Raw genomic sequence first — 12,174 nt, 5'->3', positions numbered from 1 at the left:
ACAGCTCCGATTTTACTGTCTGTTTAACCTCTTTAATCAGCTCCAATTTCGTGTCCTTAAGTTCTTTAATCACTTCTAAAAGTTTTTTATCCAGGTTTTCTATTGCCGATTGCCACTCTTTTTTCGACATCGTGGGGCTTGCTTTGGCTCGCTCCCACGAGTCCGCTCTCTTCCTTAACTCCGTGGCGTAAGATTTAATGTCTTTTTTAATTCAAATATCCCGGTCTTCTTGCAAAAACTGATTTTTAAAGAGTCCAAAATGTCGGGCGTTTTTTCTCTATGGTTCCTCTATGATTTTGTAATCCAAGATGGCTTGCTTCCTCTTCCGCTGAAGCCGCGACCCTTCCCCTTTCAAAGATGGCGATTCCCTTCTTCCTGCCCTCCGGCAAGGGCCGCTTCTCTCCAGCAACTCTATTGTTATTACGTACTTCCTGTCTCCCGACTTCCCACAGTAGGTCTCGCGATGGTATCTTTTTCTCACAGCCCCATAACCGCAAGTATTCAAAACAATAGTCCAATTTCTTTAATAACTTCTTTAAACTTAATCTCTTTTCTAATACAACTCTTGCCGAGTCTTCCCCTCCTTGTTATTAGCCTGTTGCATTTTGAAAATCTACTTTTATTCTTCTTTACTTTTAACAATCTGTCCCGTATCAGAAGATAGTGATCTTTACCTTCTCATTCACTTTTCTTGGGTTGTAGTCGCTGTTTCGATTTTAATTTCTCCTCTCCACTTCTTCCCCCAATCGAAGCTTGGGTATGTAGGTCTTATGCCAACCAGGTTGGCCCCAGAACTGCCGCAGAGATCGTAGCCGACCTGTCGCAGGGTGGGACCTCAAGGATCGGGAGGGGACCCGTTGCGTAGAGCCCCCCCTCGTCCGAGATCAAACACACCCTAGGGTCTTGAGCGTTCTTTGCCTGCTCTCTGCCTGAGAGCAGTCGGCCGTGGGCTATATTTCCCCCACCGGCCGCTTAAAAACGGCAGTCCGGTCAGCTCCGCAAGTGGAGCTGCTTCAGACCTCCATGAATCCCAAACCGGAAGTCCAAGAGAGGACACATTTTAAGGTCCTTTGTCTGCCACCTCATGCTGCCCCTTCAAATACGATTTGTTAATCAGAGATAATTCTTGCAGCGGTGGTCATAGGTTTTTAAAGATATTCCCTTAAGGTATGAAACATTTCCAGAGCTTCCAAATGTGCTGTTTCGTTTGCTACTTCAGCATGACTTGTCAGTTACTTAGTCCGTCAATTGCCTTTGGAAGGTGTGTGGGGCTTCAGAAGATAAGATCAGAGTTTGTCTGTGTGCGTTGTCCTTTTTGTAGCACTTGGTTGTATAGCAATTTAAAAGCTTATTGCCTTTGGGCTTGAAGCATAGAAATAATACTTTAGCACTTGGATGGCAGTTCAGAAAAATGTGCCTTATGACTGTCAGAGGTGACTCAGTAGCAATCTGTCGTGGAGGACAGGAATCCAGTATCAAGAATGTCTGTGGATCAGCAAAATATTGCATGCTGACCGTATCTGTGATTCATGGCCCCAATCCCAAGATTTAGCAGAATAAATCACTGGCATAAGTTGTGTCAACTGCTGTCCTGCACAGTGCCTCCAAATGTTATACCAAAATGGCAGAGAAGGCATTAAATCCTGAGTGTGCAGTCTGATATACCAGTACAGAAGTTTAGGATTAGGGCATAAATTATTCCAGGAGGCTGGGAGCCCTGTGTTTTTTTTTATTGTGTTTGGTCTGTCCTCAAAAAATGCTTTAAATTGTTTTTAAAATATTATGGTTGATTCATCCCGCTGCCTGCAAGGCACTTTTCAGCATTTTCACACTTTACTAGTTTGTGTTCTGATCCATGTCAGTATTGCAAATGGGATTGTTCTGTTATGCTATGATATTATGGAGCTGCCTTATCCACATAGCCCAGGAATTGCCTCCTCGGACTGGCGGAGAGGTACTGCTTTGCTTATTCCCAGCTTGGCTGTATAAGATTCCTTTTTAACTAGAGGTACCAGGCCTCAGACTGCAGGCATGTGAGAAACAGGTGCTCCATCACTAATCTGCAGCCCTTTCCATTGTTTATATTTCTATTTCAGGGATGTGGGTTATTATTAAAAGTTACAAAAACAGGGTGTGAGAGAATGCTGATATGGAAAATCACATTAACAGAAGCATTTTGAAAAGGTTTAACATTTCAGTGTTCTGATTGGCAAGCATGAGTTTTCAAAACCATGTGTTTTGTTTGCAGTGATTTCACTGAACTATTTGGAAAATAAGATGCGTTTCAATCTCATTTTTTAGTTCAGGGTTCATGATGTTAGTTGGGAAGTCTTTGAGAAAAAGCAAACTCTCTCTTCCCCACTCCCCACCCCTTGTTGCTTTTGTGTCCTGATGCAGGTATGTCAGCTTCTCCCAATGCCAGCAGATCACTTCCCAGTAGGCAGCACTATGACAACCGTACATCTCTCTTCAGATGGGACTTATTTCTACTGGATATGGTCTCCTGCAAGCTTGAATGAAAAAACCCCAAAGGGACACTCCGTCTTCATGGATATTTTTGAGCTTATCGTAAGTGCTGTTTCCAAGCTATTGGGAAAGAATTAAGCTTTGTGCTGCTATTTCCAGCACATTTCCAATTTCCCTTGCATATTACATAGTGTGCACTTGGTTCGCTATCTAGGGTTTGCGCCATAGCAGTTCTTCATTTCACTCTGTGGCTTAATTACATATTAAGTATTTAAATCTTTTCCATCTCAAACCCAGTGGCTTAGGTTATCTATCCTTCATCTCAGTTTGTTATAGTGGTTTGTTAGTATTCATATAGTGCCTGAAACTAGTCTTCATGATTAGACACTATAAGGAACTCTGTTCCACAGCTTACGATCTAAAGGACATGATGTTTGTGGGGAAGGGGGACTGGGAAGGATATAAGATCAGTAAAAAGAAATCAACAGTAGAAGGAAATCAGTCTGTGAAAGCCTGAGAAAAGCAGTAATGGTTTTTTTTCTATATTCATAATGACTCACAGTAGCAGGCTGGACTAAAAAAATGACACACGGCAGCCGGCTTGGTAAGGGTTTAAACTTGAGTATTCCCTATCCTGCGTGCAGATGAAACCTCTGAACACTAAGGGTATCTCTAGATGTGCAGGTTTTTAAAGAGCGGTCCGGGTTGCCTAGAGCCAACTCGGGTTTCCACAGCTTCTGTGTGGCTACAGGGAATAGCTGTTAAAAAATAAAGGAGAGCTGAAACTGCCTCAGAACGCCACTGCATTCTGTCACAATCGGATTGGGGGGAGGGTATTTCCCTGTTTTTACTGCTCCATATTCACAGATTACTCCACATGGAGCAGCGAAACAGGGGCAGGCACCCTTTGCTCTCGATTTTGGAAAACAACTTGAAGGGAAAGGCAGGATCCCTTCCTCCCCTCACAGGGGCGTTCTGGGGCCTTTTGGACGCTCCTTTATTTTTAAACAGCTGTACCCTGCAGCCACACAGCAGCTGCGGGAACCCGAGCTGGGTCTGGAGTACCTGGACCCAGCTTTTTAAAAACCTGCATGTCCAGAGAGTCCGTAAGATCTGTCCAAGAAGTGGCCACTTTGCCGGTGCTGTTTCCATTGTGGATCATGCTGCCTAAGGAGGGTCCCTGGTGTGATTTTTCTAGGAAGTTAGTCAAACTGTTCTGCCAAATTATTTTTCTAGCAAATGAATGTGGAAGTTGTTAAAATTAGTCTCTGTTGATTGCTGTTGTATTGTATTGTACTCCAACAGTTTTTGACAGGCTGTTAATGTTTTATAATGTGTAATTGTTTTTCTTTAAAAGAGCACTTTTAAGTTTTATAAGGCTCCAGTGCCAACACCCCTCCTCATTGAGAACTGCATTAAAATACTACATAGCTGGGACTGAGATTTTATTTTTTTTTCCTTTTGTCCTTGTCTTTTGGGATTTATGTATGACTTGAGGTGACTTTTGTTCCCCCCAAAGAGAATTAAAGCTCTCTTGGATCATTTTAATAGGCAGAAAATGGTGTCTGTGTAGCCAATCCCCTTCAGGAACGTATCATACTAATGAGAAAAGAGGGAGATTCAGCCAAGAGTATTAATGAGATGCTTCTGAGCAGGCTGTCAAGGTACAGAGCCTCCCCTTCAGCGACTTTGGCTGCACTTACTGGCTCCACAATCTCCAACACGCTAAAAGAGGACCAAGCAGGTATGGAAGGAATTCTTAGTAATAACATTGTACCTTTAAGATAGATCAAGATGGGTAGCCGTGTTGGTCTGTCTGTAGCAGTAGAAAAGAGCAAGAGTCCAGTAGCACCTACGAGACTTACAGAATTTGTGGTAGGTAGGGTATGAGCTTTCGTGAGTCACAGCTCACTTCTTCAGATACACTTCTGAAGAAGTGAGCTGCGGCTCACAAAACCTCATACCCTACCAAAAATCAGTCTTATAGGTACTACTGGACTCTTGCTGTTTTCTATTGCACTTTTATTTTTATTGATTGTTTTATTTATACCTGGCTTTCCCCTTGTGCTCAAGGTGACTTACAATTCTAAATGAAAACTATCCATAATAAAATGAAAATGTGTAATGCCTCCCACTCAAACCACACTAAAAGCCCTAGCAAGTGAAAACAACCTTACAGCTTCTGTGGCCATTACCTTGCTCATAGACTCTGTTCTGCAAAGCAAGAGACTCTGTTGAAAAGAAACAGGCTGTGGTCAGATGGCAGGCAGGCAACCTTAAGGACGGAGGACAGCCATAAGGTAGCAGCCAGAGAACCATGATTGGCTCATGGAGACATACGAGTAGAGAGGGTCTTTCAGATACATGGGTCCTAGGCCAGCACCTTCAATTGAATTTGGAAACAATAAGCAATGGTCACATGTTGTTATTGATTGGCCTTGCTAAGCTGATACAAGTTTCCACCGGATACCTAAGTATCAACCAGATATCGGCATAATATGTACACTGTTCCAAGTAGCGCTGTCTTTTGCAGTTCTGTAGGTGTTATGTCAGAAAGCTGCAGTTTTTCCATATGAATTGCAAAGTTTTTCGAGATGGTTTGTTGTTGTTGTTATTATTATTGGGGTCTTTAATACCACATGCAAGATCACCTCTATCAGCTCAGCCAGGAAGCCTACTGGCAAGTTCGGCAGATGATAAACCAGCATCTTGATTTTTTTCCTGGTGCACAATGCAAGGTACATGTAATCAAGACTGGTTTCCGTCTTCACCAGGTATCTGCTGATGGAGAAAGTCACAGGAAAAGGATCACTAAAATCCTTTACTTTGAGGCTAGGAAAGACTTGATACCCAGCTGATACCTACCACCTGTAACTTAAATCAACCGATTTATCCTGCCAGGTTTCAGTCAATTAAGCCAGTTTTAACTGGTATTGAAGAGTGGACTCCAGTCCTTAGAGTTGCTTTTCTGACTGTGTGGGTCAGAACACACTTGGGGTTGTCTCCTGCAACAAACCTTTTGTTCCAGAAAAGTCTAGCAGACTGTGCCCTTTCTCAAAATGTTACACATTGCAAGTAGTTGTGGCTTTGCTTCTCTTATGTTTGGGGGTTTGAATCCTTTTTTTCTAATGGAAAAGTGTTTTGCATGCTTCTCACAACTTTTGTCTGAAATTTTCAGCTGCAAACACAAGCTGTGGCTTACCTCTCAAAATGCTACGAAAGACTCCGATATACACATGTGGAACATATTTGGTGATGTTGGTCCCGCCCCCAGGTGGTTCTGGCAGCTCTGCCACACGGTCTCTTTTTGGTGGAACAAGTGGTTTGTCATCCTTAAAAAGTAAGTTCTCTGCAGCCTGCCTGCCTTGCTTCTGCTCTCTTTGTTGAGCTTAGTTGGCAGAGTGGTCTGTCCAACGCTCTGCCATTCTACTCTGACCTTAAGAAAACGTCTTGTTTTCACCCGCTCCTGTTTTAGCAATCCTTTTCTTTCCATCTGTCTGAAAGGAGGAGTTTCCTCCCAGTCTCTTTCCAGTGATTGGCCAGTTCAGGACTTGGCTTGAGCCTAGGCTAGCCAAAGTTTAGTACCAGGACCAGTTTTCAGCTCAGGCCTTAGCCTTGGAGTAGGGTTTACATGACTGGCTGCATGTTTGTGTGGCACCAGGTGGTAGACCCTGCTTGGTTGGTCGTGAATAAAACTTCACCACCACACAATAGTGTTTATACAGCAGACTTCTAAAATATTTTAACATTTATAATAAATCAGTATCAAAATACTTCAGAAATTATATGCGTGACAATATCAGTCCTTGTACTTCCTAAGTAAAACAGACAATATGGAGCAAGCAGGAATTCATTCATTAGTCTTCTTGACATCTGATAAATTGCATTAGATTTTACCAAAAACCTTCATAGTAAAGCAAAACCACTTTTTAATTTTTTTAATCAAGTAAAACAATATATATGGCTGTAAATTATTAGAAAATGCCATGTTCCATTGCTCAGAAAAGCAAATCCAGTTTTTTACAAATCTGCTTGAAGGTCTTTTCGCTTTCCTTTTATATTAAGTTGAGTTAGGCAGGAGAGCAGTAGTCCAAGTCTTTTTGTACCAATCCATCAATATCAGCAGTTTTTTGATACCAGCGCATCAGAAAAAGAGATACCTGCTACAGTCACAAGTCCATATATCCAGGTCCAAAACAATTCTTATGGAAGCCCTGCAAAAATACCTTTACAGTAAGAATCCCAAAGAAGTTGGAAATCTTGTAAAGAAGTTCTTATCATTTGTGTCTTAGTCATAAATTGCAGTGGACTCTGGACTAAAAAAAAAGTCTGTACTTACTGTGAATTTCTGTTCTGTATTGTTAGTAACATTACTTAGAATATAGTAGGAATTGATACTGTCATTTTCTGTGTATTTTTAGTAGTGGTTTATTATGAATATTGTTAAATTACTTTAGGAATTTATTGATACAAATGCTTTCACATGGTGCTTGCTTTTTGTGGTTGTTTGGAACACTTATTCCCAATTTTCTACATCTGGTTTCTAGTCTGTAACAAAAATTGAAGGAAGGCTGGGATTGCCCATGAGCAGAGGAGGCAAGAAGTGGAAAGACACAACAATGGATACACATGTGAAGCAGGAGTAACTTGCCTTTAGAAATGTGAAGTGTTGGAAGTGTCTTGAGGGCCTTTTTAAATCCCTGCTTTCAGTAACAATAGGCAGCCTCCCCGAATATGGGAACAGCAGGCCCACAAGAACTCAGGCAGGTGTCTTGACCCATATCGTCTGTTCCAACTGGCAGTGGCTGTCCAGGGTCTTAAGCACAGAACTCCCCCATCGTTTGATACTTGACCGTTTTTCAAATGAATCTGGAACCTTCTGCATGCAAAGTAGGGACTTACCCCGGAGTGATGCCTCCTCTCCTAGAAGTTCCAAACCAGAAAGTGTGGCTTCCAGTCATGTTCTAGTCCCAGTGTCTCTCATCTTAGAAACTGAGACTTCCATTAGAACTTAACACTTAGAAATTAAGCACACCATTGTATGCACAATGGAAAATTTTAATGAGAAACGTGTGCAGTTTAGAAAGATTGATTGATGTTTCCTTGTTTAAAGTTTTGGCTTCAAGCTTGGTGTACAATATATCAGACGGGCAGTTTGCAAGCCGAGCGGATCTCATTGATGCTGCTGGGAGCTCACTTGGACGCAGTGCCCTTGTTCCTGGTCTAGGTAAGGAAGGAAGATGCATTTTAAGTATGACCTGCTGTTGGAAACACCCAGGCCCTCACCTGGATGGTCCATGTCGTCTAATCTCAAAAAATCTCGAAAGCTAAGCAGGGTTGGCCACACTCAGTACTTAGATGAGAAACACCCAAGGAAGGCCAGAGTTGCTACACAGAGACAGGCAATGGCAAACCACCTCTGAATGTCTCTTGCCTTGAAAACCCTGTGGGGTTGCCATAAGTTGGCTGCAAATCGACAACATAAAAAGAATTGGAAACCATAGTACCCAATGGCTCAGATTATAGTTAATGAGTTGAACCCCACCCTTTCTTTAGAGAGTAAATAACTTTCTAAAGGAAGAGGAGGCTAATAAAATTTAAAATAAGACACAATTACTTGTAAATAATTACCGAACCCTTATTTGAAACTGTACGCTTGCTCTGAACTGAGCCATAATAAGGGACTGTCACCTCTTCTTCAGGCAGTGAATTAAAATGCCAGTAAGCAGCATATACTGGCATGAACTTAAAGGAAGAATACAGGAGATAAAAGAAAGTAGACTCCTGTACAAAGCTTCCTTTGAACACTTCTTAGTTTACTGGGGGGAACGGGCAGTTAAACTCATGAGGTCTCTACAGTGTGTGCTATGTTTGAGAGAGACACAGAAATACATCTATTGAGCTATTGATTGGCGAGCAGGAAGTGGGAAAGCAAATTTTTAAATGGTTTTCTTAGGGAGGCTGGTCATGGAAGTTCTCAGGCATTCTGTTAGAAATCTGCTTCTTGTCAGCATGTGCAATTCAGATTTGGAAATTCACCAGATAATGTCATATTCTGAATATTGCCAAGCTTTATAATTTCAAATACTCAGAATAATTCCAAATACTCAGAATCCCATTGGCTCCAGTAGAAAGCTAGTTAGGAAACTGAAGTGAAGCACCTTCCCCAGAAAGCCTGAGAGCCAAACTAGACATGACGATGTCCTTTTTATTTCAGTACTTGAAAAGGGCTGTGGGAGGGGGGAAAAGGAGTACCTTAGTCTACCATGCAGTGGACCCAATCAGGATCGGGCCCTCCTGGCATTTTTAAATCTTGTTAAAATGGCGACGGCAGCATCTCCATGGTGAACATGAGGATATAGAACTTTCCCACTGTACAACAGCCATCCAGGCTTTGATTGGATCTTAACCCAAGGTTTGCTACAGAGCAAGTTTGGGAAAGATGGGAGAAAAGCCAAGGAAACTCCTGGAAGTGCACAAATGCACCATGATGGGCTGGGGAAACAGGGAAAAAATGTACCTCCTGACAACATCGAACCAGGGGCAAATAACCTGTGTGTAAATGGCCTTTGAACTGCTGCCCCAGGAGTGTGTCTGCACACTCCACTGTGCTGTGCCTAATGCTGTTGGACAAGGTCGCTCACCTTCCCCTGGCTAGCTGCCTGCTGCCTGAGGTATTTGCCTACTCCCTCATGACACGCTGTTCACGGTTCTTATTGTCCAGGCTGCAGTCATTGCCCAATGCCCTGGCAAAGCTCCTGGCAGTTGTGGTTACTGCTTCATATTGCTCCTTGTGTTTGGAACAGGGGCAGGGGCAGGGTGGAGGAAAGCTTTAAGAAGCAGTTTGCCTTTTTTTTTTTTTAGTGGGAAATAGTTGTTTCATATTAGTTTTAATGGAATTTCGAATATTTGGGCTTGTATGGTGCCATTCTGCTCAGCAAAGTTTGATGCTTTCCTGCCACTTCTGAAGGCTTCCTCCCACAGAAGCAGCTCTTCTGTCGAAGGAAGGCTTGAGCGAAGTAGGATAATTCCCCCAAAGCCTTGGCAGTTCCAAATACATTCCAAAATCAAAAGGTTACAAGTATCTCTCTGCCCCTCTCTAGGCAGCATCATCTCAGTGGTAGTTGGGGGATGGGGGCGGGAATAAACGCAGGAGTTATTACAGACCAAAAATGTTTTGAATCCTGACTCTTTTGATTGGCGGATGTATTTGTTGTTTGTGTTCAGGTGCGTGCTATGATGCTATGAACAACATGATCTGGACATGTTCAAATGACTATATTGATCAATGGTGCAATCCCGGGAACCAAGCCTTTCACTATGTCTGCCAGCGGCTAGGAGTCAGCCATATCATTACGGAGCCAAAAGGTGAGGGGAAATAGACGATCAGCACTCCATGTAAAGACGGGCAGCCCAAGCTGGGGAGCTTTTCCTAGAAGCCTCTTGCATCTTGCCAAGAAACTGGCAGCGCAGAACTGCACTTTTATACAAGGATGATTAGGAGGATACCTAGTATTCTGGTACTATTTTATTCAAATATTTCTTTGCTGCCTTTCAGCCCCATTTCAGGAACCCCAAGGTGGTGAACATTAAAACAAAACACGAATACATTTCAGACATTAACAAGCATTTAAAATACAAAAAAGAATTTAAGACAATTACATAAAACATAAACGCATAAAAACACACAGACAAGGAGGTGTTTCTGTGTCGCAACTTGTACGGCAAATAGAAATTGCCAGTTATGGAGTATGTTGTAAATATGCCGTCACTGTTGTAAAAACCTTGAGAAGTGGGGCCCATTTTACAGATGGGAAACTTAAATACGGTTTCCCCCACTGCTGCTGTGGCTGTTAATTCAGTGCAACAGCAGTGGGGCTTCCTCACATTTGTCTGCCCCAGTTCCCTGCAGCGGTGGGTCCCTTCCACATCACCAAGGGCTTTTTCATTTTTTGTTTTTTTAAAAAATATGACAATTAGCATATTGTTATACCAGTATAACTATCAGACATGACAGTTGCCAGTTTTTTAAAAAAGAGCCCTCTGTTGGGAATGGCTGCCATGGGAGACAGGAGCAGGGAAACTAGTGCCAATTGTAGGTAGAACCAGGAAGATCCAGACTTTCCTGTCTTCATGTGTGTCACTGCAGCTTTGCTGTGATCTTTCCCAAAAGATGGGAGCAAAGCAGGTTTGGAAACAGTTGCAGGAAGTTGAGGACAGCCCAGCAGGTGCACAGAACCTCTACAGTGCTTTGTGGGAAGCTCAAAACAATCTGCTTTCCAAAGCATCCAAACTGGGGTGAACGACTCATGTTTAAGTGGCCTTAGATTGTGATGGAGTGACTGGCCAAAGGCTACACCAACGAGTGTATAACAACAGGGGAATTCTGAATCCCTTCTCCAAGAACCAAGCTCCATGTTTATCTGCTTTGTTACTTTTTGAATGCTTTTGGAAATTGGGATAAAGCTGTATGAGAGAAGTAGCTATTTAGGGTGATTATTATTTGAATATGCAAAAAAAAAAAACCCAACATCTGGTGGCCCACACAAGATATGATGTCCTGAGAACCAGAGCTGTAGGTTTTTCAGAGCATGTTTCTGGCCCTTCCAGATGAAATATATGGGACTTTTCTGGAGAAAGTCAGAAACCTGGACAATCCTGGCAAAGTCTTCTGATAGCCAGAAGAAAAAGTTTTTGTAGCCATGACCAGCTTTGTGTACCTCTCTCTCTTTCTCTCCCTCCCCCTGCTCAAGATGTTGACTGTGGGTTACTTAAGTCAGTTGGCCTAATCCCAACCTCCACGCCCTTTACTTGCTCACTTCCCATACTCAGTTATATATGATGCTGCTTTAGACCTGGGTCCATCTAGCCCAGTGTTGTCTACTCCTGCTGACAGCGGGTGCCCAAGATTTCAGCCCTGCAGAGCCCATGCTCTGCCCATGAGTTAAGGATCCCCCTTTGCCTTGGGTTATCAGTGTCTTTGCAACAAGTTCTACAATCATATGCTGATCTTATTTTGAAAATGGTGCAGATGTATGGATGATTAATGTACAGAATGCCAGGCTTAGAGTACATAAAGCCTGATAACTTGGAAGTCATGTTACTTATCTCTATGACGTATCCTTTGGTTTGGTGCTGTTTTTTCTTCTAGGAGATGCCATAGCCACGAATGAGGTTATCAACCAATTACTACACCATGTTGGTGCCATGTGTATCCATCAGCTCAACCTGCTTGCAGCAAGTAACAACCTTCCAATTACAAACTTTCTGGGCAAGCAACACCCAATTGAAGCTCATCATCTCAGCAGCATTTGTGACATAATGGAGAAAGCCATGGTCAATGGAGACACTTGTATAATACGCTGTATCCTGGTTGTCTTCCAGGTAGGCATGCGTGGGTGTCTGTATCTATGTCACAGGCAATTATTTCAGTTTCTATTGCGCATGTTTATTATGTATGGAGGTGAGAGTTGGACACTGAAGAAAGCTGACAAGAAGAAAGTTGATTTATTTGAAATGTGGTGCTGGAAGAGAGTTTTAAAGATATCATGGATGGACAAAAAGACAAATAAGTGGGTTCTAGATCAAATCTAGCCTGAGTTCTCCCTAGAAGCTAAAATGATGAGACTGAGGCTGTCATACTTTGGTCGCATCATGAGAAGACAAAGACAATAATGCTAGGAAAAGTGGAAAGCAGTAGGAAAAGAG

At 42.6% G+C, this 12,174-nt stretch overlaps 1 protein-coding gene across 5 annotated transcripts in view; it reads left to right on the top strand.

The window, feature by feature from the left end:
- Positions 1-12,174, top strand: part of HECTD4 (HECT domain E3 ubiquitin protein ligase 4) — a 130,235-nt gene that overhangs the window by 45,950 nt on the left and 72,111 nt on the right. For all 5 annotated transcript variants that reach the window (XM_054997015.1, XM_054997013.1, XM_054997014.1 and 2 more), the window contains exons 7-12: positions 2,398-2,568; positions 4,018-4,210; positions 5,645-5,806; positions 7,580-7,693; positions 9,694-9,834; positions 11,618-11,850. In XM_054997015.1, coding sequence (XP_054852990.1) covers positions 2,398-2,568; positions 4,018-4,210; positions 5,645-5,806; positions 7,580-7,693; positions 9,694-9,834; positions 11,618-11,850 — 1,014 coding nt within the window. The remainder of the gene's footprint in view (positions 1-2,397; positions 2,569-4,017; positions 4,211-5,644; positions 5,807-7,579; positions 7,694-9,693; positions 9,835-11,617; positions 11,851-12,174) is intronic.

This window comes from Eublepharis macularius, chromosome 13, assembly GCF_028583425.1.
Source record: "Eublepharis macularius isolate TG4126 chromosome 13, MPM_Emac_v1.0, whole genome shotgun sequence".
Lineage (NCBI taxonomy): Eukaryota > Metazoa > Chordata > Lepidosauria > Squamata > Eublepharidae > Eublepharis > Eublepharis macularius.
Note: the sequence above shows the minus strand (reverse complement) of the source record. Positions and strands in the feature narration are given on the sequence as shown.